General features: G+C 42.5%; 2 protein-coding genes across 2 annotated transcripts in view; one reads left to right on the top strand and one right to left on the bottom strand.

Annotated features, from left to right (window-relative positions):
* Positions 1-948: 948 nt before the first annotated feature.
* Positions 949-26,388, top strand: ACAD9 (acyl-CoA dehydrogenase family member 9). The gene is made up of 18 exons (XM_055710367.1): positions 949-1,100; positions 3,445-3,538; positions 5,904-6,005; positions 9,184-9,290; positions 10,695-10,795; positions 12,353-12,431; positions 13,424-13,595; positions 14,140-14,213; positions 15,719-15,794; positions 16,477-16,547; positions 16,905-17,024; positions 17,848-17,976; positions 20,588-20,667; positions 21,233-21,359; positions 23,465-23,542; positions 24,375-24,503; positions 25,539-25,611; positions 26,087-26,388. Exons 1-18 carry the CDS (start codon positions 978-980, stop codon positions 26,185-26,187), a joined length of 1,836 nt encoding a protein of 611 aa, XP_055566342.1. The 5' UTR covers positions 949-977; the 3' UTR covers positions 26,188-26,388.
* The window catches only part of CFAP92 (cilia and flagella associated protein 92 (putative)), a 90,257-nt gene continuing 89,194 nt past the window's right edge, over positions 26,250-27,312 (bottom strand). The window contains 1 exon segment of the mRNA XM_055710166.1: positions 26,250-27,172. The gene's annotated coding sequence lies outside the window, so the exon portion shown is untranslated.

The raw sequence follows: 27,312 nt of genomic DNA, 5'->3' as shown, positions 1-27,312 counted from the left end.
AAACTAAGCAAAGCAAGCGAAGTAAATCAGACTGTTTACCTTTAGTTCCTGTTCTTTTGTTAAATGCCTCTTTTTTTTTTTTTTTTTTTTTTTTTTTTAAATCCCTAGTGTTCTGAAAGTCTCTTCACAGACCAAAACAAAATGAGGGCAGCAGGACGTGGTGATCCTTAAAGTGGCAGATTAAAGACAGCCTTTAAAAAAGGACTTGAAAGAAGTACTCCAAGCTCATGAATTCTCCCCTTGTGTACGTGAAGTTCAGCAGTCGTGACGCACCCGTGTGTCACTGAGCACTGTTACCCGCCTGCGGGTGGGATGCGGGGTGGTGATGCAGCCTCTGGTGCAGAAGCGGAACGGTGTGTATTTCCTAACCAGCTGTCAGTGTCCGGGTAACCAGCTTGGTAACCTGGACCGGCTTTGCCACTCGGCTCTTTAACAAAACAAAAGCTGCTGCGAAAGGCACGGCAGATGAAAGCAAAGGCGGCGTATACACCTGAACGCCCTCGGTGCCTCGGGTCTCTGCAGCGGCTGCGCCGGGCACTCCTGACCCGTGAGGGTGGCTCGGCCAGCTGGGGTGGGGGCTGCCAGCTGTGCCGGAGCCCTCCTCCCAGTTCCAGCGGCACACGGGCTGGGAAGAGCTGGGGTTTGATGGAGATTGGGTGGCGATGCCCGTGCCCTCGGTGTGCCGGGCCCGGGCGGTGCCGCCTCCCCGGTGCGGGAGGGCAAGCCCAAGGCTCCGGGCGCGGGGCTGTCGGCCCGCCCGGCTCTGCGGCTACTGCAGGGCGGCGCTGGGGCACGGAGGGGCCCCGCGCACTGCGGGGCGGGGCGGGGACCGGGCCGGGCCGGGCCCGGCGCCACCGGGTACGGGCCAGGCACGCGCGCCGGAGGCGGGCTGCGGCGGGGCGGGGCGGTGCCGCGCCGCGGGGGCTGACGGGAGGAGGCGCGCGGGCGTGACGCGGCGACGCGCGGCGGTGGCGGCCATGAGCGGGTTCCTGCTGCGTGCGCTGCGCTCCGCGCTGCCGGGCCCCGCCGTCCGCCGCCTGCGCACCGGCGCGCCGCGGCCCGCCTTCGCCAAGGAGCTCTTCCTGGGGACGCTGCGGAAGGTGAGCGAGCGCCGCTGCGGGGGGCCGCGGTGCGGGGTGGGCAGGCCCGGCCCGGCCTCATCTCCCCGCCGGCAGCGGGGCGCCCCGCCGTACTGCGGCTTCGCACCTGCCGCCCGTTACCGGCCGTAGCGGGTCGAGGTCCTTTGGGTTGGAAAAGGCCTTGGAGGTCACGGAGCCCGGCCGTAACCCGGCGCTGCCGAACCCCCACAAGCCATGGCCGGCGGCGCCGCCTCTGCCTGTCCTGCACTCCCGGGGACGGCGGCTCCACCGCCTGCCCGGGCAGGCTTGCCCCGGCGCTTGGCCGCCCGTTCTGTGAAGAAATTTTCCCTAACGGTTAATCTAAATCTCGCCTGGTGCAACTGCAGACCGTTTCCTCTTGTCCCGTCGCTTGTTAACTGGGAGAAGAGCCCGACACCTCCCGCCTGCAGCCCCTGTCAGGCAGCTGTAGGGAGCCATAGGGTCCCGCCGAGCCCCCTCCTCTCCAGCCTGAACCCCCGGTTCCCCCAGCCGCTTCTCACAGGGCTTGTGCCCCAGCCCCTTCCCCAGCCCCACTGCCCATCCCTGGACACGCTCCCGCCCCTGTGTCCTTGCCGTGAGGGCCCAGCACTGAACGGTGTTGGAGGGGCGGCCTCACCAGTGCCGAGGGCAGGGGGACGGTCACCGCCCTGGCCCTGCTGGCCGCACAGTTTCTGACACAAGCCAGGAAGCCCTTGGCCTCCTTGGCCACCTGGGCACACCGCTGGCCCATGCCCAGCCGGCCGTCAGCCAGCGCCCCCCGGCCCTCCCCCGCCGGGCAGTTCCCAGCCCCCTGCCCCCAGCCCGCAGCGCTGCTGGGGCTGGTGTGACCCCCGGGCAGGGCCCGGCACTCAGCCCCCTCGAACCCCATGCGGTGGCCTCGGCCCATCGGCCCGGCCTGGCCAGGCCCCTCTGCAGAGCCCCCTGCCCTCCAGCAAAATGGAGAAAATGAGGCAGCCTGCTGAACGGTTACTGTAGCTGATGCTCCCTGTTGCAGTCCAGGCCTGTTTGCTCTTAGGTGTTTCAGCTGCAGCTGGGTTAAATAAATCGACCTGTTTGCACCTGTGTGCACAAAATGCATGGTGTAATTCTGAATGCTCAAGAACAGCCAGCATCTGAAGGGCTACTTTAAACCACTCTCACCTGTTCTTGCAAGCCTAGCAAATTCCCTACAGAAACACAGGTCTCTGTTTACATTGGGCTCTGGGCACTGAACTGTATTCCACAAAACTTATGTCAGTTTATCTTCCGTTTACTTCAATAAACAAGGGTTTATGTGAACTTTTGCTTACAGATTTTTTTATAGAGAAGATTGAAGTTCTTGTTTTTTCTAAGGACACCACTGGAAAAAGCAGTTACAAATTTGAGGTGTAACACTGTATTACAACTGTACTTGTTAATCCAAGGTTTGGATGTGCATTTATCAGAGATTAGAGTTAAATAAATTTGAAGAAGGAATCCACTGAAATGAGTTGAACGATAAATTCTCTCAGAACAGACCTTGTTGAGTAAAGTGTTGTGGCGGTTAGCAGTCAGACTCCATCACATTAAATCCCTCTCCATGTATGCCTTTCCCCCTACCCCCAAAAAAGTTTTCAATGCAACAGTTTTCTGAAAAACAACACCATTTACTAGATCCTGAATTTCTGGAGCTGATATGATTCTTCACACTATCAGAAAACAGGTTTGTTTGGGCGGAGTTAGACTTCTATTTAAAAGGGGAAGGATGATAAAAATTAGAAGCATGTTTCTCATGTAGTCTTTCAGTTCTTGTGTTAGTTGCTTGGATTTTTTTTATTTATTCAAGCCTGCCACATACGGCTTCCAGTTTATGACCAAAATACCAGAGTGATGATAAGGAGCAGGATGGAACTCACTAACCTTTGTCCTTGTGACATTAAACAGGTGGAATGTACTGTGTGTTTGCAAGTGATAGCATTTATGGGGAGCTTTGAAAACATAATGATAAATTGATTCTGATACGTATTAGAATTAACTATTATTTTTTTAAATCCCCAAATGGGATCACATTGACAAAATTCATGGTTGATGAAGGAATTCTGCATCCCCATAGTTCTTAAAATCTCTGTATTTCTCCCTAATGTTTCTGTTTTTCAGGTAACACCTTCTGATTTGTTTTTGGTATGTAGTAAAGTTGAATCCTGTGGATTTCATCACGTAAGGCTGTTTCTGAACATTTTCCACAATGCTTAATTTTCACAGTTTTTACAGTCTAGTAATTGAAAGGCATATGTTCTTGAATTTTTATTTCAATTGCATGAATCTTGCTTTTAAAAAACAAAAAATAAATAATTGCCTCTTATTTTAGGAAGAAGTTTTCCCTTATCCAGAAATTAGCAATGAAGAACTAGAAGAGATCAACCAGTTTGTAGAACCTGTGGAAAAATTCTTCAGTGAAGAAGGTATAGTTAGAAGTTTCTTATTCCTTCAAGTGATTGCAAAATGATTGAACTGTAGCACCTGAATAAACTTATTATACTTAAGCTATTTAAGTTACTTTATGGCCTTATTGCTAGTCATGAAGTGCTGCTGATTCTGTAGGCATATTCATTTATGGCTTTTTTAATATGGAGGTTTTGGATGCTGATGAGAAGACATAAATCTTCAAAATAGAAAAAAATAAGTAGATAAAACAGAAAGTAAAAGCATTCTGGGATAGAGGTAGGATTTGAAATGATTTTTAGTTTGGTTGAATAATGCTGTTTACCACTTTATACACTGTAGATTTGTCTGAAACTTTTTAACTGTTCTACTGTACTAAAACTGATTTTAGCAAAATTCAACAGAGAGACTCATAAATGATGACTCACTGAGAAGCTATGAAAACTCAAAAAGCATTTATGTTTTTTCAGTATTAGAGTAGTGATTCAATTTTAGAAGACTCATATTAGCCATATGCATTGCGGATAGGATTGCAGAGTGTTTCTTCTATTGCTGGTGCAATAGATAAGCCAATTCTAGAGCAGTTGTAGAAAATTGGTTTTTACAGACAGCAATTTCTGAGACAGTTAAACAGTGTCGTCTCAGGTTTCCTGCTGACAAAGATACTAGGTCTAGATTGCCAAACTGCAGGAGTTTGAAGAGGCCTGTAATTGGCACAGATCACAATTTATGAGATCCAGGTAATTTTAGCTATAAAATTGTAATGTTGCTGACTGACATTAAATTAAGAATTTATGCAGATTACATTTTTTAATTCTTTGCTTTGTTGGGGAGCATAATTTATGGAGCAAACCTCCTGATATTTAAGGGAAGAATTAAAATGTCAAATTACAAAGTCTTAACTAAAGTGGACATTGCTTATCTTTGTTTGAATTCACAACTACTTGTGTTTAGTTAGTTGGGGTAACTTATGGGTGTGGTAAAAATAGGTTAAGAGGGCAGCCTTAAACAGTGGGAAACTTGATATGATTGACACTGCTAAGGAAATTCACCTTGGCAGTCGTTATGAAGCTTGACAATGTCCAGACGTAGGTCTGTAGGGGCACACTGGAGAAAAGGTTAAAAACCACCTTTCCCTCCCCAGAACAGTTGATGGCATACCACAAATACGCATCCGATACTACGTAGCTAAAAAATTAGCTGGGGAACAAAATGCCTTTTTTTAATATTTGTTTTCTTTCTGAATAACTTGTAGGAGAGCATCAAAATGTTTTGTTGCCTCCCCTATTATATTTTGTATAGAAGTTACAGCAGCATTTAACCGGAGCGAATGCGAGGTTTCTTTTAGGAAAAGATGCATTGCTTTTGCAGAATTACTTCATTTTGTGTATTTTTTGGAAGGATGGCTTGTGTTCCTTTTACTGCAGCTTATAGCCTTCCTGAGCTGCTCAATGTGATCCTTGTTTATTCAGCTCTTTTAATCCCCCAAGAATGTGAGTAACTCATAAGAACAAGATTTTTGTAATTAACTCACTTATGTTTTCTTTCTTTTTTTTTTTAATAAATCATGACCTAGTTCAGATAGAAGGTCCTGTAAATTCTTCACTTACTCCAGTCATGGAATCTGCTAATATGCACAACCTGTGCACACAGAAATGTTAGAGAACCTGAAATAAAAATCAGATTTTTCCCACTTCCAAGTCCTTTTCCTGTGTATGTTGTGACTTTACAGCTATAACAATGTTCTTGGGACCTTCCAGTTGGTTCTGTATTTTGACTTTGATGGTATAATAAAGTGGGCTACTTAAGTGGCACATTGTTCTTCAGAAACAGAATTGGGACTTCCTGCTGTGGTGTTTAGGACTTGCCTGTGTGATTGTCATCCAGAGGCTAAAAATCATTTTTCTCTTTGCACGGGAGAGGGGGATGGGCTGGGGTGGCAGGCTGTGGCAGACAGCCCCCAGCCAACCTGCTGTATTACTTGTACAGAAGCCAGGCCAGGGTTGAGACTTCGCCAGCTGCTCTTGCCAGGAGGGCAAAGAGGACGGTCAGTAAGATCAGACTGAAGCTAGGAAGAGTAAATCTGGTGACGCTAGGGATGAGGAGTATGCTTGTATCTGGCGCAGCAAGCCCTGTCTTTTCTAAAGATGCTTTGGAAGGCTAGAGGGAAATTACGGCAGGGAGGGATGTGATGCTCCAGCAAGCCCCTTTTTCTCGAAGTTATTTCAGTTCTTCAGGTCTGGGCTCTCAGACTGACAGTTAAGTTAGAGATCACACTGCTGCATGCAGTGGCCTTGGCTCTGACTTGAGAACGCTGCAGGCTCAGAGATTTTTTTCTGCACTAAAAGACAGAGCTTTAAATTATAAAACCATCTGTACTTGTAGTGGACTCTAAGAAGATTGATCAAGATGCCAGAATCCCACCTGAAACTTTAAAAGGCCTCAAGGACTTGGGTCTCTTTGGCATGCAGATTCCAGAGGAATATGGTGAGTAAATGATCACAAAAGAATAATCCAGTAGTCCCTGTTAAGTGATGCATTTTGGGGTCTTGCAAAATGTGTCTGTACTATTCCATGTGTAGTCATTTGACTTGAATATCTAAATTAGGAGCAGAGGCTTCCTCCCTGGTTAATAAAGAGATTCAGGCACCAAGAATGTCTGTTCGCTCTACGTAGGGAGCTCTGCATACTCTTGGGCACCTAAGTTAGATAATTAATTTTAGATGGTGTAAATTCTTCTTAGAATAGCATTTTCCTTTTTGTTCTCTTTTTGGATGCAGTAGAGTAGCTTGACATTCTGTGGGTCTTGCTGTTCTTACTGATGGTTCCTAAAATTGTACTGGGTCCAAACTGCAGTGTCTTATGGAACGGATCTGTCAAAACTGTCACCTGTCATTGACAGATAGGAATGTGTTCAACCACAGAGAAGTGTGAAAGTATATGTATTAGAAGTATAGCTTTTGTATCAAATCTTTCCTGTGCAATACTGAACAAAAAGTTTTATGTCTCAGAGGACATTATAGTGCCAATTGAGATCAGAGGCATTAATTCCTCAGGGGATTAACCCTTAAACTTGCAAAGGAATTTTCAAGAAAATGTTGATCTTATTCTTATGCATATAATAAAAATTGGGATTGAAACTAGCAAAAAATATGTGAAATCTATAAATAAATGAGATAATTACATTGTCTGTTTTCTATTAGAAAAGAAGGAGACTTTAAAGAAGACAAAACTGACCATCTTCATCAGATAGTTTCAGTGGGGAAGATACCTAATTTTTTCAGAGACTACTGTGAAACAATATTTTTTTTTTCAGTGATTACAGTAATAATATATAAAGCTGGAGACACACCTCAGTATTTATTTTGTGTTAAAATAATACCCTATTTCTGGTAACACCTTTTTTGTTTGTTGTGTTAGGCAGTGTAAGTAGTGTTGCTCTGTTGTGCTGATTTCAGTTCTTTAAGTATTGATATACAAATTCATTAAAATACATTGGACAACTTCCAAGTACTGTAATATGGTGTGATTTCTGTTGAGTAATTGATTGTTAATTAATACTTTTGAAATGCATTAGAAGTGGTATTAAATATTTTTCATGGGCTTTCAGAACTAGTCAGGGTGATGTGACAGTAAGTTAGAAAAGAGGTTTGCAAGCTCTTTCAAGTTTTCTATTCAAGACCGTGTCTTGGAAGGGGAAAGATCTGGACAGAGCACCTTAATGCAGATGCAGGGAGAGAGGTATTTAGGAGTTAAGAAATATATCAGAAGAAGTCAGGAGGTTGGTGTCCACTGGAAGGAAGTGTTGGAAGTAGAGAACAAAGGACAGAGCTCAAAGCAGAATGGTAGGAAGCATCATGATGTTGGAAAGAATAACTTAGTACTGATTAACTAGAAACTGTTTCCCACTGTTATTTTTTTTTAGAGTCTCAAAGGCAATGTATTTGACTTCAAAGTCATACTTCAGTGTAATAAAATGTTATTGTTGTTTTGATCTTCTATTTTGAAGCTGTGAAACAATATTCTCTCAGCTTCCAGTTTGTAAAGGGTCGCAATCCATTCAGCATACGTGTAGAAAATCATAGTCCTGTTGTCTTGTAAAATGTGTATGCTGGATTGAAACCAGAAGAGGGAAAGCAGTCACCTTGCTATAAACACACTACTTTTGTCTGCACCATAAATAATATGCTTCTAATGAGGTTATTTCCCATTTTCTGTAGTTTAAACCTGCAGTATTTTTGGTGGTGATACTTGTCATATTTTAAAGCTTTTTAGCCACACATACTCAGTGCTTCATGCATTACATGGTGTATTTTGTAATGGCTTGTAATAGTGGCACATGTGCCAGAAGCATTACAATGGAGAACGTTAAGGGGAGAACTTAAAACTCATGTAAATCATGGATTGATGGCACTCTCTATACACGGGCATCACTGGAATTACTATGCACATCATCAGGAGTCTCCAGGCTGGATCCTGAACCCAGCACAGCTTAGAAAGGCGAAGAGAAGTAAGACTGTAGAGGTAGGAGGAGTGTGAGTTTTAATTTGTCTAAGCGTGCTCTGAAGGACAAAGGTGTAAGAGCCAGTGGTGTAAATTGATGGTGTCAGGGAGACTTGTTCTTGCATTTATTCAGCATACATAACATAGTAGGACTATTGAGACATCTACCAAAATAAGCTGTTCATTATGCCACTCTCTCATATAGAAAATCATTAACCTGGGCAAAAGATGGTCTTTATTAGGTAAAATTGTTTATTCAACAGTAACATATAAAATACTCTTAAATTACAGGGAGCAATACTTCTAGTCCTGGCAACATAAAATTCCTGAACATTGGACACATACAGATGCAGCTTTGATTTATCCCACTTCTGTTGTTTCCAGACTCCTCAGAAATAGTCTCTGTATTTGCAGCAGCAGATCACAAAATTCTTCCAGAAGGGATGTGCTGATGTCAAATTTTTTCTTATATATTCACATTTTTTTATTAAAGACATCTTTGAAGTGTTGTATTTGATCCTTTGGTACCAGTTTGGAAGTCTGCCTGGGACCTATTGTGTCACTTTTGTTGTCTGAGTCGTTTTCTGCCCTGTTTGCAGTGGCGCTGAGGACAGGCTGGCTGGCTGCGTGTGCCAGGACCAGCCAGCCCCGTCTGGAGATGTGGCCGGCATTGCTCCCTCTCCAGCTTGGTCTGCAGCTGGGCAGCTCTACAGTTCCATATGGGCTAATTGTCTGGCTTCGTAACGTAGCACGGAATGTCAACAAAAAAATGTTTTTCTCCTGTCAGCACAGAAATTCAGACTAGAGCAGGTTTTGTGCTGAATCTCTTACGATTTTCATATTGAATTCACATGGATTATGCTGTGTTTGCAATGCGTGCATGCATGCTCGAGCACAAACGCATCTGCTTTCTGAATAAAACAAAATCCAGCACAATTGTGCTTATTAAAAAAGTTACTGTTTTCATAATGTGTTCTTCTAGGACAGCTGCAGCAATGTGGTACTTGTTTGTGGACAAGTTACATCCAGTCTACGCTAAGGCGCTCTCCAGTTAACAGTGTTATGTTCTTGATGCTTCTGTACTTGAAAGGGAATTTTTTGGGGGAAGGGGCAAGTTAAATCGTAAGGTATTCCTTGGAATAAAACCTAGTATTTGTTCCAGGTGGTCTTGGTCTGTCAAATACCATGTATGCACGTCTGGGAGAAATCACTTCCTTAGATGGATCTATCGCAGTTACTCTGGCAGCTCATCAAGCTATTGGGCTCAAGGTAATGCTGTTCTTTTATGTCAGGTAGTTCTGTGCAACTTGCATAGAAAAGGTGAGGTAAGGTTTGTGTAAATGTGGAGTGTGGGTGTCACAAGTAAGAATTACAGGCAAAGCATACGTCACTTGGAAGGTTCTGACATCAGGTTGGGGGGTGGTGGTCCCAGCACCCTCTGCCAGTAGCTCAGCCTAAGACTTTCATGCAGCATGAAGACTGAATTTGAAGTACACAATAAAATTATTAGTCCAGGAAACATTGAGATAATAACTCTTAAAAAAATACCTTGAATAATCCCAAGGTTTTTAGATTGAGCAAACGTGATAAAAACAGCTAGAATATATAGTGAAATAAAATATCAGGGGGGCTGAAATTATGGGGAGGTGGGTTAGCCATGCAGAGAATTCAGAAGGATGCTTTTTCTAGCTGAATGAGACTGCAGATTGGGGGAACTTAGAGAAGAAAACATACCCAAGACCAATGTGCTATCGCAAGCATGTGGATTTTAAACTCATTTTCTGTACAGTACAGCTTTAGGTATGTACCTTGTAGCGGTGGATGGATGGTAGTAGTCTGAAGCTTGAAACGGCAGTAAGGTCATTATAACAAGAAAAAATTCTTCATGGAATCGAGCAGACAGTGCTAATTAAAAATATGTATTTATTCCTCACATTACGTAAAATCTGACATCTATAAAAGAGGACTAGTGAGCTGAGCTGATTTTAAAGCAGTCTGATGAGGAGTGTAGTGTAGGGTGCAACTACCGTTAATTTTCCTGCTGTGGCCAGTTTTGGTCAGATGGGATTAATCCTAATTTGAGTAACTGTATCTTACCTATTGAACCATTGATTATTTAGCTTTATCATGTATTTTTGTATTTTGTCCTTCGCAAAAATCTTGCTGTACAAACATTAAATAAAATAGATAATTAAGGTAGGTGCACTCTCACAAAAAGTTACGGAGTGCCCATCTAATGAAATAATTTGGAACCAGAGTAAATAATATGTTCTGGTCTCTGATTTGGAACTTTGAAAATTACTGCTCTTGAGGTTATTAAAATAAAATTATAATGATAGTCCTTCCTTTCAAATTTGTCATATCTTCATTACTAACTCGGTGCCTTTCAGAGCAACAGTTAAGAGTTCACTTACAGGATAAACAGAGTGAACCCTACCCTAGAAGGCAGGCTCAACAACAAGCCATTTCCTGCGGGCATTTGAACACCTGTGTGATGACAACTTTGACATATTTTAATGTCTGATAAATAATACTGTCCATTGGTTAGTAAGCTGTCTCTTGTTAGGCCATAAAGTTTGCAGATAAAGCTTTGTCAACTTGATGAGGCATGTCAGCTTCATTTCTTTTTACACAGGTTGATGCCGAGTTGTTTTCTCTTAATTCTGTATTTAGGGTATCCTCATTGCTGGCACTGATGAACAGAAGGCAAGGTACCTGCCAAAGCTGGCGTCTGGGGAGCACATTGCAGCTTTTTGTCTCACGGAGCCTGGAAGGTACTGTTTTTGTAATCATAAAAGCTTCAGAAAGCACCAAAACACTGGAATTATTGTTATTTTTAATTACTTTCATCTTCATTACAGTGAACGTCGGGTTAATATATTAAATTAACTATTTGGTACATATGGCTTCAGTGTATTGGTTTTTTTTTGTTTGTTTGTTTGTTTGTTTGTTTTTTTAAAGGTGCACTTCAAATCATGTCATTCATCTTTCCCCCATGTGCTGCTTACAGCAGTTTCCATGAAATCACTAAACATTGTTATTCCCATCCCAGGAATTCATCCACTTAGTTTCTGGCATTACTGAGTATGAATTGAAAGGGTACTTTGTGCTATGTTAGAAATAATATGCTGTGACTGTTCTAGGATGCTTTCAGTTCTTTTTCAAAATTATAAAAGCCTGTATTGAAGGCGCTACCAAAAATAATAGGAAGTCATTTTGGCCTTGCCTTATAGTTTAGAAAAGGCATCTTTGTCGCAGCAACTTCATTTCAAAGATAAAGTTACATTTATTAATTATGTTTATTCATTGACTGTTGCTAGTGTGGCAATGCAAATTCTGTTAATGCAGAGGAGGTGCAGTTTTCTTAAAAACATACAGGTAGATGGTTCACTACATGACTGTAAAGGAAACTGATTGAAGGGCTGAGGCCAGTCAAATGTTCAAAGTTGAATCCTGCTTGTCCATACAAAACTATAATTTGAAACTGTCTTTTCTGAATTCTTGTCTGCTAGAATGACTTGCAGTGAGCATTTGATTTACTTGCTAATTTTCGTGTCGCTGTGATGTAAATACCTCCTAACCATTAGTGATGGTTTTTAATCGAGTCCTAAGCTGGGTTTTGACCCTCTAAAAGCTATCCCTCTTGCAGGTAAAATTTAAACTAGCACAGATATTTTTGCAAAGTGATCCATGGAAGGGACTTGGAAGTAACACATGGGCTAACTGTGTTCTGAAAGTCTTCTAACATCTTTATTTAGCCCAGTGTTATTTAAAAAGATTACCAGCCTTAGTAACTTTAACTTCAGTCTTCTTAGAGACCTTAGTTTTAGTGCACAAAAGCAATCATTTGTAGAACTGAGTTTTAGAGATCTAACCCTATTAAAATACCAGCTGAGATCTGGCTGTTCGAAGAACTCTGAAAGCCCAATGTGAGCGTTGTGGCATTTTGGTTTGTGGAAGAGAAAATTCTTTCAGCGGGGAGATGATGTGCTGCTTGTTGGGTTGCGTAATAAGGTGGTGATTCAAGAGAGGATATGAACTTTTAATCACAGAATGGAAACTTTGGTTGTTTTGTTGTAATTCATCTGCTGCTTTTGCTCCTGTAGAAAGTATTTAATGTGCCCAAGCGCTCATTGATAGAGACTATCACATGATTGTTTTTCATTTCTGTTGAAGCTTTTTTCACTTAGGGTATAAAACCAAGGTGTGAATTTTTGAGGAACAGCTTAGACATTTTAAAGGATGGGAAGAGGAGAAGATGTAATTTTATTTTTTAAAGCATGTTTATTTCTTTTATTTCTTTAAATATTAACAACTTTTTTGGCTTTTAGTGGAAGTGATGCTGCATCTATCCAGTCAAGAGCAACCCTCAGTGAAGATGGGAAGTACTTCTTATTAAATGGCTCCAAGGTATCCACTCGCAGACTGGAAACGTGACAGGTTTTTGTTACAAGTTTATAGGAAGCATCTTGGTTTTTTGCAGCATTGCGATCAGTTGTTTTTCCTAAGTAAAGGGCTAACTTGGCAGCTGCACCACAATTTTGAGGTTTCCAAGCTAGTGAAGGATGACCCTGTCAAAAAGACAACCTGTGTTGTTTTAGGGCCAAAGAGAATAGAAAAGCACACTGTTCAGGGAATAACCTTCGCTGAACTCCTGGTAAGAAAGATGTGAAAAGCCGCTCTTAAGTGTCATGTCTGTACCGCCAGCTCAGGGTGTTTGGCTGCAGGGAGGGTTGGTTGGTTAGCCCCCTTTGTGACAGCATAGGCAAAAAGGAACCGAAAACCATATTTTCCTCTCTTAGTTCTTCATGCCAGGTTTTGTAGGTAATTTTGAAAGAAAATTTGGCATTGAATTGGAAATAGGGCTCCTTGGAGCATTCTGCTAAAAGAAACAATGGCAAAATACAGTCTTGAAGAAATGTGGAGATATATGGTTTCAACAATATTTGATAGATTGTGGACTTGATCTGTAGTTGTTGATACATTTGCGATGTGAAGAAACCCATCCTGTGGGAGAGGCTGTACATATGTGGCCTGATTCAGAGAGTTTCTCATGAGAGTTGAAATTATTTGGGGTAAAGTGGTTCTACAGTAATCTGTATTACCCTTGTATCCCTCATGTGCCATAAGTACCAGGTTATACAAGTGAAAATGCACTGTGAATTTTAATTTGATTAAAATCTATATTACAACCTATTCTTATAGTTGCTCTAAACCATTTTGTGGTCAACTTTCCTTGGAAATGTGTTCAACAGAGGCAAACCAGTAGCAAAACACTCATTAGAATTTAAGGGGAGAAGCAGCAATTGTTCACCACTTTGTTCTTTATGAAACACTTAAGAACAGTGCTCACAAAATCAGAACAAATATATTTCTTATATCTCTTTCCTCTCTCAAAACAGGTTTGGATATCAAATGGTGGCCTTGCTAGTATCTTCACAGTATTTGCTAGGACAAAGGTTGATGAAGATGGACAAATAAAAGACAAGATTACTGCATTCATCGTAGAGCGGGATTTTGGTGGAGTCACCCATGGGAAACCTGAGGACAAGTTAGGCATTCGAGGATCCAATAGTAAGAATCACTTAAAATTGTTAACAGAAATTCGGAGGCAAGTGAGTATCAACTTCCATATTTTCCTGTGAGCCCTTCCAAATGCCAGGTGTGAAGTAAGAAATCCTTATTGTATAATTCTGCACATGTGAAGCGTCCCTAACTATGCAGTGAAAGCACTTACTGAGAAGATTCAGTAACCAAGTCAGTGTAATCTAGAAGTAAGTTTCCATAGGCTCTTCTTGACCTCACTGACAATGTTAGTTTTTCACCATGTATCACTTGGGCTTCAGTGCTCTCTCAGTTCCTCAAAACGGAGACGAAACTATAGTTTGCTGTTTACACAAGGTACATTAATTTTACTTTGAATATTTTACATCAGTAATTGATGTCAACTGCAGTCTTTTCCGAAATTCGAACTTCTTTGGCAAACTGTATGTAATCCCGTCATAAACGGTGCATAGGAAAACCTCACTTCTTACTACAAAAAGAGCAAATTATGTTCTTGAATGCCTGCTAAATATTTCTACGTCATAATTCAACAGCAATTAACTCTGTGTTTCAGCCTGTGAAGTACATTTTGAAAACACCAAAGTGCCTATAGAGAATGTAATTGGAGAAGTAGGAGGGGGATTTAAGGTAAGTAGTGAATAACTACTGGTGATTTTTAAAAGCCTGAAGAAGACCTTTCCCCCCGCACCCCCCATACTGAAGTTTTCTTACTGGTAGTGTGAACGTTGCCAGACTGAAGAACAGCGGAGGACAGACTTCTTTGTTTACCTTATGTGCTTTGTATTAATTGGTTTCACTAGCACAGTGCACGAGCGTGCCGTAACGTCACATTTCTATGTGTTTCTTCCCGATACAGTTAGAGAGCTGGTTCTGCTTTTGATTTATTTATTCCGTTGGTTTGGCTTTTTATTGTTCTTCATGGCATACTGTTCTCTTCAGAGAAGGGAGCAACTTTTTCAACAGAACTTCTGAATTGAACCAGGGAAACGCCTGCTCTTTTCTGCAGGCAGGACCGTGGGCTGTGTAGGAAGGAAGAGAGAGAAATTGGTGTAACAGGAAATGGTTTGAGGAAAGTCCAGATCCTGTCCAAGGCCCCGTGATTGTCCCGTGATTTTCCAGGGTTAGATTATTGCACAAGGAAGTTATGGGAGGAGTGCACTGACAGGCTGGCTCTGCCTACGCTGCCACTGCTCTGGTGTTGGCTTCTCTTCAAATTGCATCAGAGCAGTGTGACACCAGTAAAGGTGACGCTGGTCACTTGCTGTTGTAACTTTTCTTTGAGGGTCTGACATGTGGATTCACCAGACTGGTCTTAATGGTCCTTCTCAGTTTTCTTACTCCTTCTGTAGCAGGCAAGTCCAGACCTAAATGCTAAATCAAATAATCTTCTTTGATGGTAGTAAAGGTATTAAAAGATCTTTATGGTTTCTTCTTCAGATAATTATTACAAATTAAGATGCAGTAACAATGACTTCTTGCTAGATTTCTTAACAGTCTTTGAACTGTCACCCATGTTTCTCTTGTTAAGAAACTACTAGAAATCTTTTTTTGTCCGTTAAAAAAAATCTTTCTTTGTACGTTATTGATCTGTGTTTCATTCCTACACCTTTCATTCTGGTTGCCTTTTCTTGTATGTTGCTGAAAAACATCTGAAGAGGGAAAGCATCCATCGCAGGTCAGCTGCAGGGAAGATTTTTATATTTGGCTGTTGTGTGTACACATTAAACAATATTCCATTTTTCTTAGTCTGATAAACTTGAGCAGTGCTGTCTAGTTTGAATTTTGTTTGTCTAGTTGCAGATAAATACATTTTTATCTACATTTTACCTTAATGGAGTTTGAATAGGGGATTACTTCCAGGTCACTGGATCATTAGTATCTGAAAACTATTTCAAATATGAAATTGGGTGTAGAAGGTCACCTGAAAAGCTGAGTTTTGAAGCTTCATTGCTGGGATGCTGAATGCTGTGCTGACCAAGGTGAGGGCAGGTCTCACAGGATAGGAGGTGTATTCCAGCGACAAATGAAATCCAGGAGAGCACTGAAACATGAGGCAAGGGAGCAGTAACCATCATGGCCTAAGGAGAAGCTTTGTAGCAATATTGCCTAAAAACCATTCCTTTTCTTCACAGGTTGCCATGAATATCCTGAACAGTGGAAGATTCAGCATGGGCAGTGCATCTGCTGGAATGATTAAAAAATTGATAGGTGGGTGAATTTGCTGGATGCCGTGCAGAAAGCTGATATGCATAAGGTAGATAGCACAGTGAATCCAAAACAGTAAGACATCTTCATTGTAATGACATCGCTGTATTGTCAGTCATGACATGCTTTGACTTCTTTAAAACACTGAAATATTTTTATTAATTTTTTTATTAAAAGCCTGTTTACAGTGGTTTAGCACTGAATTCTTTTCAGTTCATATAGGGGAAAGTTATTGCCTCTGTTGAATTTTACTGAGGTAAAGTGTCCTTACTAAGAGAATAGCAGGTATACTGCTGCTTTTAGAAGGTATAATCTGCAAAACCTCCCACTTGAATAACTGGCTCAAAGCTTATAGGCAGTGACAAGTAGTGAAATCAGTTTCTACCAATAGTTACCCAAAATAGTAACAGAAATCCCTCTAATCCATTAGCACCAAAAGGTGCCTTCCCTAAAAGTACAGGTTCAAACCTCAGATTCGTGTTTAAACCGTTGTTCCCAGGTTTGATTGACACCGTCATTTTGGGGAGGGGGTGTGTCCCAAACAGCTGCTCCTGAAGCCGCAGAGGGCTCGCTGTGTATGGGGTGAATGCCACAGTCAGTTGTAGCAAGACACCACCAGGAACGGTCTGTGATGCTTATAGTTCTGTTGTTTTGAGATGGATTTTTTTATATTTTTTTTTTAAAGAAATGACAGCAGAGTATGCTTGTACCAGGAAACAATTCAATAAGAAACTGAGCGAATTTGGATTAATTCAGGTAATAAGAAATGAAAAGCCTGTGTGCTTTGTATTGGCTAACTGCAAGGACATAGATTATGCTGGGGTTCTTTTGGCTGTACTGGTTTAAAGAAATTGCTGGAGGTACCAAATTTGTGTAAACTTAGCACAGACTTCTGTACATTCATCTTTTATAGGTCTAGAATGATAAACGTAATGAATAAAGTTAATTTATTTTTAGATTTTTCATGATTTTTTGCAATTGTCCTTTTTAGTAATTAGTATTTGATAATATTTTAAACATATCAAAACTGCAGTTGTGCTCTTAAGTTTCGGGCTTGATTGTGGGATTTTGCATCTGAATTAGTGTATGATTCCTCACGTTACCGTTTGACAGGAGAAGTTTTGTTTTATGGCTGTGAAAGCGTACGTAATGGAGAGCATGGCTTACCTCACTGCAGGAATGATGGACAGGCCGGGGTTTCCAGACTGCTCTGTGGAGGCAGCCATGGTCAAGGTGATTAACTTTATTGAAAGGCTGGCCTACGGTTTTAAGGTGGTGCAGACTTAACACCTCTCATGGTTTTCAGTCTACACTCCAGATTGCTGCAGGGCTCAGCAGTTGCATTTAGACATACGGTACAGAAACCTCAGCTAGATGAAAAAAACAGACATTACTGTTTGCTCTGTATCCCACATACTATTGATAGCCTCACATTCAGGGTTTTGTCACCTTACGAAATAAAAACTGCATACAGCAGGTCGGGACTGTCATGGTCTTCTTGAACCCTGTTTTTATGAGGCCTCACACGGTGGCAGGAATAAAAAGACACTCAGTTCTGCTTCCAGCGGCAGGCCTGGCTCAGGTGCTCGTGTCCTGGCCTTACTTCAGAACGGGTTGCAAAATAAATACTGAGCAGGAGCTGGGCCCGCTCTCTGGAGCGCAGTGCTGGGTGCTGCTGGTCTACAGGCACCCCTGGGGGGAGCCCACAGGTTTTCAGCCCCCGTTGATGGTCCCTTGTGGTGTGGTCAGTTCAGAAGAACCTGGGCAGGCGTGAGGGGCTCCAACCCACCAGCTACAGCCCATCTTCCCGTTTGTGGCTGTCGCTCTCCCGGGAATGTTTCCTTAAGAGACTTTTTTGTGGATTGTAAGGAAACTACTTCATTTTGACCCAAATACACACCCTGAGCCATGAGGATATTATTTTAGGCCCGCTTTTAGCAGGACTGTTGTAACAGCAGTACAGAATATTACAGCAATGTCACACAGAGGCAATAATGGAGCAATGTATTCTGTATTTACTGTGTAGCGTGGAGATTAAAGTACCATTCAATGGCAGGTGTTCAGTTCGGAAGGTGCCTGGGCTTGTGTAAGTGAAGCACTGCAAATCCTCGGAGGCCTTGGCTATATGAAAGATTACCCCTATGAACGATACCTCAGAGATACCAGGATCCTTCTGATTTTTGAGGCAAGTATCAATATACTGGTCTTGCAGTAAACTGAAATTCACGCTCTCGCATTCTCTAAACCTGGGCTGAAACCCGAGCGTGCAGTTGGAACAGACCTTCGTTCGTTTAGTTGCAAAGTGTAATAGTTCTAAGACTGAAGAACTAACCTGTTTTCTTTGGAGATAAGGATAGTACTTTCTTATAATAAAATAAGATCTGATGGCTTTGATAGGCTAATTACAAAGTTTGAGTTACAGTAGGAACCGGCAGCAGCTTTGCCTCTGAAAAGAACAAGCTGGTACTATATATATGTGGTAGTATATCTACAGTTTTATATACACATATATGTACTGGTAGAGTATATATAGTTTCTTAAATACTTAGAAACTTTCTGGATGTTTTTAACAAAATATGCAGCTGTTTTACATACCCTGTTATGCAAAAAACAGCCTCAGTTCATGGTTTGACTTTGTTGTTTTGAACAGGCTAAAGGAATCTAAATGAGCATAAAAGCCTGAAAGTATTTTAGTTGACAAAACTAACTCATCAGTTTACGTTCCGTAAATAGTTGTAATTACATGTGCTGACTCATGATGAAACCAGAGTCCTGTGTCTGCCTAAGCAAGAGCCTTACACGAGTGACATTGGCCATCTTGCTTTGTATCGAGCGTATTTTGAAACACTTTTGCTGCTTTTATTCTCATGTCTCTGTACTAATAAAAGCAATAGGATTTGCTTAAGCAGTATGGGCAAAATTTTAATTTTTAAACAGATTGCTGGAATAGGTTTTTCTGGGTTTTTTTGTGGCTAAGCTGCTTTGTTGGTGCCTAGACTTGAGTAACCTTTCCTCTTGTGTGCTGCTCACGAGTGAAGCAGGGAAACTTACACAAGGTGAATTTAGAGGTTTAACTTACTGATGTGCATTTCATGTATTTAAAAACAAAAGAAAAGTTGGCTGTGAAGTTTACTCTGCTTCCAAGCTGGATTGTCAGTGCCCATTCATCTGTACGCCTGTGTCAGACTTGCAGGCCTGATTTTTCTTGATGGACCATTTAGAAATGATGGTTTAGCTGCTGGTGTCAGGACAGCAGGGGTCCCAGCGGCACAGCATCGCAGGGACGAGTTGTGGGGCTGCGGGTCGGGGCGTGGCAGCCACCGGGCTGCTCTTGCGAATACACGTGCGCTGCGCGTAGCGTGGGCAAGTAGGAAGAGTCAGTTCCGGGGCTGATGAAGGAGCAGAGCCAGCCGGCCTGTAAGGTCATCCTCCTCCGTCCCGCGGGGTTTGGCCTTTGTGACTCCGACAGACATTCTGACCAGGGAAATGAAACCCAGGTGCAAGGAAGGAGTGCTCTCCGGACTGGCCGAGGCTGTAGGGACGGGCTGTAGGAAGTCCTGTCATTCCGCTCAGTTTTCCCACAGATCCCAGCAGTTGCATGAACTTACTGTTCTGCTAAAACAAGGCGGTTGTGCTTACCTTGTTTACCTCAGCCCCTTCACGAGGGACCTGCAGGCAGCTCCGGTGAGGGCAGTTTTGCTGCAGCCAGGGACAGAACGCTTGGCCAGGGACACTTTCTGTTGTCCAACAGCAATGATCGGTGGGCTGTGCCGTGGATGTGCCCCTCCAAAACCTCCCACTTAGTCTTAATAACAGACAAATGCTTTTTCTTCAAACTGTCACCTCTGTCACTTGGCCTGTCACTGGCTCAGTACAGTTTTGACACTGATCTGATCCTCAGGGTGCTTTTCATCGGTGACCAGCCTTCTGTGCTTTCATCTTTGTTCTTCAGCTGTCTCTGTTAAAAAGTCAATTGTATAATGCATTCCCAGACATCGAATTGTGTAGTATCGTCGTAATTTCTTGGTCTGCATTTGCTTTCCAAACAGGCCCATTGGGCAGTTTTACAAGTATTTAGATGTTCCTTTACTGGAACAATGCAGAACCTATTTCTTACTCCAGATGCATTTAGTCTGGTTTCTTTTTTGTTGTGATACAAATGTATGTTTAATAATGAGAGGCTTAACTTCTTCACAGCTAAATGAAATCCGAACGTATAGTTGAGATAAAGCAAAAGACAGCAAACATTTCTGGGTGGATGAAGAGTAATCTTTTAATACTAGAACAATAAAAAGGGAAGGCTTTCAAAACAGACCTGCTTGGAAAACATGAATATTGCTAACTTTATAGCTACCTAAAGAACCTGTCTTCAAAATTATACATATACTTTGAAAAAAAAATTATTGATAGAATGTTTAGTCTTTGTCACTTGCTTCCAGTATCCCTGACCCTCTGCAGCTGTACGTCCTCTACCTCCCCAGCTCCGGCAGTCATCGTGTCAGGCAAACACCTGGGAGTGCAGTTTTGGGCACAAGTGTGTTTTCCTTACAAGTGATGATCATCCTTTGTCTTACATAGAGCTCTCAAAAGAATTTTATCTCACGAGTACAAATGCATTTTAGACTGTTCCAAGGAAAAGCACAGCACAAGTTATTTAGTTATTTAGCCGCTAAAAGTTTCAGGGGAGAAAAAATGTATACAAAATATTAGCACAGCATACCTTGATTTTTTTTTTTTTAATACTAAAACTACTTTGAACTTGATACTGACTTCACTTTATATTACTTTTTTTACAGGGAACAAATGAAGTTCTGCGAATGTATATTGCTTTGACGGGTATGCAACATGCAGGCAAAATCTTAACTGACAAAATTAAGTATGTTCTTATTTATTGCTAGTATATTTTATGAACTAAACAGAATGTGATACGTGTTTAACTGTAGCTAAAAGGGGGAACCCACAGTGTTTTTCAATGTATTATCTATCTAAAATGTAGTTCAGTGTTACAGGGGTCCTTCTTTTTTCTCTTTTAATTGGATGTTTTATAGATCTAGGGATCTCGGCCTTCGTGTATTTTATCTTATAATTCCAGCTTGTGTAAAATTCTTTCAAGACCAGTAATGAAAATTTTATACCTTCAGACTTTATTAGTCTTATCGGTAAGACAGCTGTAGTGTACATATTGAGTACATATACTGGTCTCTGGAATTTATTGTATTTTTGAGAGGAACTGAAGATGAACAGTGTTGTGTGCTCCTAAGGCCGTATAATTGTTCTCCAGACTTCATAGTAATATGGATCAAAATACTTTGAGATTCATAAACAAACTGCAGGTTTTTTAGTAAAGCATTTACAGTTTATACTGGTTGTCTGAACCTCCTGAAACTTCTTTGCAAACCAGGACATGGCCTGTAACAGCTGTTGTTTACCCAACATTTTAGAGAAATCAAGAAAGGAAACGTGGGAGTGGCACTGGCTGAGTTTCTAAGCAAATTGCAGGACACGATGGGGAAAAAAGTGGATTATGGGCTAGTTGGTGATGGTGGAGTGGTGCATCCCAGCCTGCAGGTAAGGGGGGGCGGGGGGCAGTGCTCTCTGATCAGATCCAGGCACTGCTCTTTCATATTTGATTCCCTTCACTGCTTGTCAGAGCTTGATGTCCTGTTTATGCAAAAAAAGTGTGCGCTTAGGAACAGCAAGGTAGAGAAATCTAAGCAGATGTTTCTACCACTTCAGGGGTAAGGACTTACTACCTTGATATGCACCCACATAGTATCTGTAACTATGAAGACTGCTCTAAGTCTGTATTTGTGCCAAATCCAGGTTTGTATCCATTCAAGTAATTTATATAAATTGAGACTTCACAATATTCCAGTCTTTGTGATGGTCTGGTGCTGCCCTTCATAATAAGCTCAGTTACAAAACACAGTATTTTTTCCTGTTTAATAGTAACACAGTTTGAGATATGAATTTCTGTGCACTGTGTATACATACTTGCTTAACTGCTTACTTTGTAAATAATATTTATGACCAAATATGAATGGTCAGTTAATGGAAAAAAAGAGGAGGTACGTTTTTCCTACGATGTTCTGTTACTCATTTGAAAAACCGTACCAGATGATTTTGCCCGTCGGTGTGCCTGTCCTGCAGGTCAGCTCTTGCAGGCACACAGGTAAGAGGATTTGCCAGGACTTGCTGATGCTGGTCCCTTCTCCCAAGGAGCCCCAGTGCAGTGGCACCTCCTGCGGGCAGGTACGCTGCGTTCTGCAGTGCCACCAGAGTAGGTGGGTGCGTTCGCTGCAGCGGTTCTGACCCAGCTGACACTAGATCCGGCTCTCTGAACAGCCTCAGACCGACTTACCTCCGGTCACAGTGCAAGAATCAGCAGAATGAGTTAGTTGCGTTTATGAATTTATAAAAGCCATACGTGACACTGGAAATTTTCTTCCTACTTAATGCCAGAATGTGAGAGTACTGGTGAATTCACACGGTAGTACCAGATAATGTTGATTCTCAGGGTTTTCGTAAACTGCAGCACGCACTTAGCATAAGAATTAGATTTGCTGTGCAGAACTAAACGTTGCATTAAGAATTTTTTCAGATTATTATTTTGCATAAAGACACTACGGAAAAGTTACCAAAAGTAAAATATAGAAAATTCAAATGCATATTTTATAGAGAAAGAATAGCGCCTGTCTGGCTTTCAGCAGCAAACTGGATGAATGAATGTTAAAAAACCCAGTGCTTGCCAAGTGAAGACCTAGTATTAGCTGGGCTTCAGGATACCAAACTGCACCTGAACTGTGATTTTTTTTAATTTTTTTTCCCCTCTCAGGAAAGCATCAAGGTTTTATAATCCCATTCCTTTTAGGTTCATAGGGAAACCTTTCCCCCTTTTTAGCTGGGAAGGAAAGGATGTAAAATGGTGAAAGATTGTCCCTTGCTGGGAGCAGGCGCTGCACCCATTGCCCTGTTGCCAGATGTGGTGAATTTATGCCATTCATCCATGTGGTGCAGCAGACACATCTGTAATTATGCCATGCAGGGTGCTGGAGTTAAAACAGGAGAGAATGAACTTGGAATACCCTGGATTTTCAATTCTGAACCTGATGTGTTCTGAAATCCTGGTCAGTGACTGGAATTTGGTAATAAGCGCAGTATTTAGCAGAAAACTGCACTGCCTTTTTCTTAGAGAAGGAGCGTTTGTTCTTGTGGGGCAAACATCTTGGGGCTTGCAGCGGTATCTTCTTCAACAGCCTCGCCTGTTGTTCAGGTTGGTATACATTCCTCCTTCATTTCGGTCACTCAGAATTGATTCCAGCCCTCTTAACGTTCTGCTGGGCTTCAGTCTTGGCTCATTAAAAATAGAAAATTAGTTTTGTGGTTGAGAATTCTCATTTGTGCCTTGCCTGCTAAGCCCACCAGCAGCGCTGGGCTGCAGCAGCCGGAGTGGGGGCCTGGGGCCGGGGGGCACAGCACCACCCGTGCAGCAGGCAGCCCCTGCCCCAGCCAGGGTTCGGGCTGTGGGCTGCGCAGCTCAGGGCAGCTCGCACGTCCCCGTGACGCGCTTGTTGCTCAGCTAAACGTCCTGTTCCAAGGGGGCAAGGGTGGGCTTGGTTTTTTCCCTTAGAAGACTGCTCAAATTGTTGTGTATTTTCTGTTTTATTTTATAGGAAAGTGGCAAGAAACTTGAAGAAAACATTTATTATTTTGGAACTACAGTGAAAGGCCTGCTAAGTAGGTTTGGCAAGGTAACTCGTTCCTTTTCTGTTACCTTTATTATTGAATAGTTTATCCTCAACCAAATTGGCCTGACTAGAATCTAGAGTGGACTGTGTGTGTGGCAGGGGCCAGCCCCAGCCCTTCCTTTGCATGACACACTGCCACGGGAGGTGAGACCATACATTCTAGACCCAATGTAATGGACAACTTCTGTTTAAAAGAAAAAACAAAACAACAAAAAACCCCACAACAGAAGAAAAGACGCAGCAATCTCTGTGCAGGATTTGTTTTCTTTTGCCTCTGACCCAGGCTGCTGCAGTGACTTGTGAAACACTTTGCTGGGAGCAGGCGCTGCACCCATTGCCCTGTTGCCAGATGTGGTGAATTTATGCCATTCATCCATGTGGTGCAGCAGACACGTCTGTAATTATGCCATGCAGGGTGCTGGAGTTAAAACAGGAGAGAATGAACTTGGAATACCCTGGATTTTCAATTCTGAACCTGAAGTGTTCTGAAAATGCTTATCAGCCTGGGCCCCCCATGGTCCACCTTGCCGAACGCGTTTTTTTGAACAGGCTTAATATGGTCGGTACTTCAGTGTCAGTGATTCGGCATTTACCAAAGTGGTTTCAAGACACAGCAATTTTACTGTTGGCTGCAGCCAGAAAGACTGTTAAAAGGTGGAACACGGCTAATCCCAAGCTGTTGAAGGGCACAGACAGCATAGTTAATCCCGTTAACCCAAACCTTTCTGACTCAGGGTGGAACCCATCTATGCTAAATAAGTACGAACCTAAATACAAAGTAAGAGAAAAATGTTTTAAATTGAACTACAAGCTAATAACCATTTCACTCTTCTAGACAATAGTGGAAGAGCAGTTGGTTCTGAAGAGAGTGGCAGATATAGTCATTAATTTATATGCAATGACAGCAGCTATTTCCAGAGCGAGCCGGTCTGTCAGCATCGGGCTAAGAAACCATGACCACGAGGTAAGTACGCTTTAATTGTAGTCATAACGTATAATGATGTGAAGCATACAGGCAGACCCGCTTAATGTCTGCACTCCTGGATCATGTGGCTTATCAGTGGGTATCTGTTACGGTTGTGCCTGCCGAGGGGCCTGCAGGAGGGGGCACTGCCCCTCGCCCCTCGCCGTCTCTAAGCAGCTGCTCTTGCCTGGCCCAGCCAGCTTTCCCTCAGCGCTGAAACCTGCGCGAGCATGATGCTGGCCTCAGAGCGCTCTGGACCAGCAGGCGTGGCACGCTGATGTCTTTGCAAAACAACACCAAAGAGCTTTTGTTACACTTTAAAAGTACATTTGTTAAGAATTTGTATCTACCACAGCAAACTCCTGTAAAACCCACTGCACCAGAATGTTTCTAAGCCAGTCCGTACGGCAGTGCAGTAGCCACACCAGTTGCCTCTCAGGTGCTCTGACAGTGTGCAACTTGTACGTTCATTGTGTGTAAAATATTTGAAACACATACATTTATGAATGAATTACAAATTTACATGTTCTACTTAACCCACTATTAGTGTGCCATACAATTATTAACAAATAGTAACGTAGAACAGCAACGATATTTTGCCAATACATTTATTGACAGTGAGAGTTTGACATGGTGACGTGCAGGTGATTGTATAGTAGCTTCTGTAGAGTCATGGTAACAGTTACTCTTCAGGACAAGTAAATCTGCTACAATCAAGTGTTAGACAAATCCAGACTGATGAAGGTTTTTCTTCACTGGCCCTAAGGCTTCACATTCTGTGCGTGTGAGGCCCTGCTGGCTTTATTACCAGAAGTGTCTTCTAGGCAATTCTGAGTGAAGGGGTCATCCCAACTCCCACGCTCAGTAGCTGTGGGGAAAAAAGTAACAAGTTAAGTTTGCAATGTGCCTCACTGGCCTGCAGTGCTCTGCTGCCGAGAGACAAAACCAGAAGTTCAAATGACTGTATTTTTACTACATTGTTTTGCTAGTGAAATTCATTCACTAGTATTCAACTGAGTTCTGCTGTTTTCTCAGGTGCTTCTTACAAATATCTTCTGCACGGAAGCATATTTCAAGAATAATTATGCCATGGCTCAATTACAAAAATGTAAGTTCTATAGAATAAAATATTTTTTATACTCTTATGGGTTTTGCAGACTGTGATCAATAATAGCTGGTTTTGATGTGATCAACAGAATAGTTTTGCTCTGCTTTTAATTTGGATGAGGAACAGAACTGGTATCAGTTGAAAATGAAATCTCTTCATTTAATAGAGAAACTGCAGTAATTCTTTTTTTCCTACTTTGGGGAGAAATTTTCTATATAAATTTATAAATATAAACACAAGATATAAATATTCTCCTGTAGAGAAAATACTAGATAACAATTAGGTGTTTGACCTGATTAGGCATTTGTTCTGGGAAACACAGTCTGCAATAATCAGTTGTCTTCAGAAGCTGATGATAATTTTTTTTCCTGGCACTGAAGTGCAGATACTTGTATCTGTATTCTAAACTCCTTTTCGAAAGAAATTTCAAAAAACTATTAACACTTCAGTTAACTTCCCTTCTGGTTCTCCACAGATGCAGACGAAAATCTGGATGACTACATTAAAAAAGCTGCAAAGCATGTACTGGAGAAGAGAGCGTACACCTGCTCTCATCCGCTGGACAGGACATTCTGATCACCTCCCTGACAGCGGATACGGATGGATGTAAATCGGTGACTAATTCTCAGCAGTTCAAGTATTTGATACCTTAAAAATAACTATTCTATGAGTTTACCAAATGTAATTAGCTGTAAGAGTGTAAAATACAACTTCTAACCACAACTTCCTATAAAGAGGATAAATAAATAAATCTTATTTACATGTCAAGTTATCTTACCAGCTGTGTATATGTCTGTTTCCCTTGGAGCTGAGCTTTGGATGGTGAGATACGTTTTCCCAGGGAAGGAATTGGGCATTTCTTACGTATCTGTAGGCTGAAATCAGCTCCGTCCGTACCTTCAGACAGTCACTGCAAGGCTGGCAGAGTCGGAGCAGTTTGGTTTGGAAGGGACCTTGGGGGGTCACCCTGCGCAGCACAGCGCCTTGGCCGGGAGAGCTGGGAGTGTCTCCGAGGCTGGGGGTTCGCGGTCTCGCTGAGCTCCCCTTTAAATGCTTTTCCTGGTATTTAATCAGAATTCCTCCATGTTCTGTTTTGTGTTTTAAAAGCAATAAATGGGGGTGGGGGGCGGTGTATTTAAATATAAACTGTCATCGTTAAAAAAAACCCCTCAAGATTTGTCATGAGCACTATCCAGACTTGATGACAGTTCATGCATTTTTCCCCTGCCCCCTCGCTAACCCCAGACGGGACTTGGCTCCCCGGAAACTCTCCCCTGTGCAGGATCAGTCTTCTCCCAGTGACATGTTTCACCAGTGTCCCCATACTGGTGTCTGGGAATGATCTGCTGGCGGGATCTCGTTAGGCGGGCAGTTATTTCGGGTCGCAGGTACCTGCTGTTCCTGGAGCGCTTTCTGTGCACCAGGTGCCCTGTATCAAGAACCACTTCGCTGTGGCGTGTCCTGGAGATGGGCTCCCTGGCGGGGGCGGGTGGGGGCGCGTCCTCCCGCTCCTGCCCGTTGGTCTGTCTCGTGGCCAGATGAGTGTCCACAGCGAAGTAACCTGGAATGGAAAAGGACTCGGATTAAACTCTATCTGTCTACAAACTCCTGATAGTGGGGTTTGAATAAGGAGCTTTGATCCAGTGCAGGAGCGTTTAGACTGATGTGGGCTCTGGCCACACCTGCCAGCAGCAGGTTCTG

Source organism: Falco cherrug, chromosome 4 (genome assembly GCF_023634085.1).
Source record: "Falco cherrug isolate bFalChe1 chromosome 4, bFalChe1.pri, whole genome shotgun sequence".
NCBI classification, from domain to species: Eukaryota; Metazoa; Chordata; class Aves; order Falconiformes; family Falconidae; genus Falco; species Falco cherrug.
This window is presented reverse-complemented; position numbering and strand designations above follow the sequence as displayed.

What these genes read in the sequence shown, in the direction of transcription:
- ACAD9 (XM_055710367.1), top strand. Translation starts at nt 978, where the DNA reads ATGAGCGGGTTCCTGCTGCGTGCGCTGCGCTCCGCGCTGCCGGGCCCC. An exon ending in TGTCTCACGGAGCCTGGAAG is followed by an intron (nt 10,796 to 12,352) that starts GTACTGTTTTTG and finishes TTTGGCTTTTAG; the next exon opens with TGGAAGTGATGCTGCATCTA. An exon ending in CATGGCTCAATTACAAAAAT is followed by an intron (nt 25,612 to 26,086) that starts GTAAGTTCTATA and finishes GGTTCTCCACAG; the next exon opens with ATGCAGACGAAAATCTGGAT.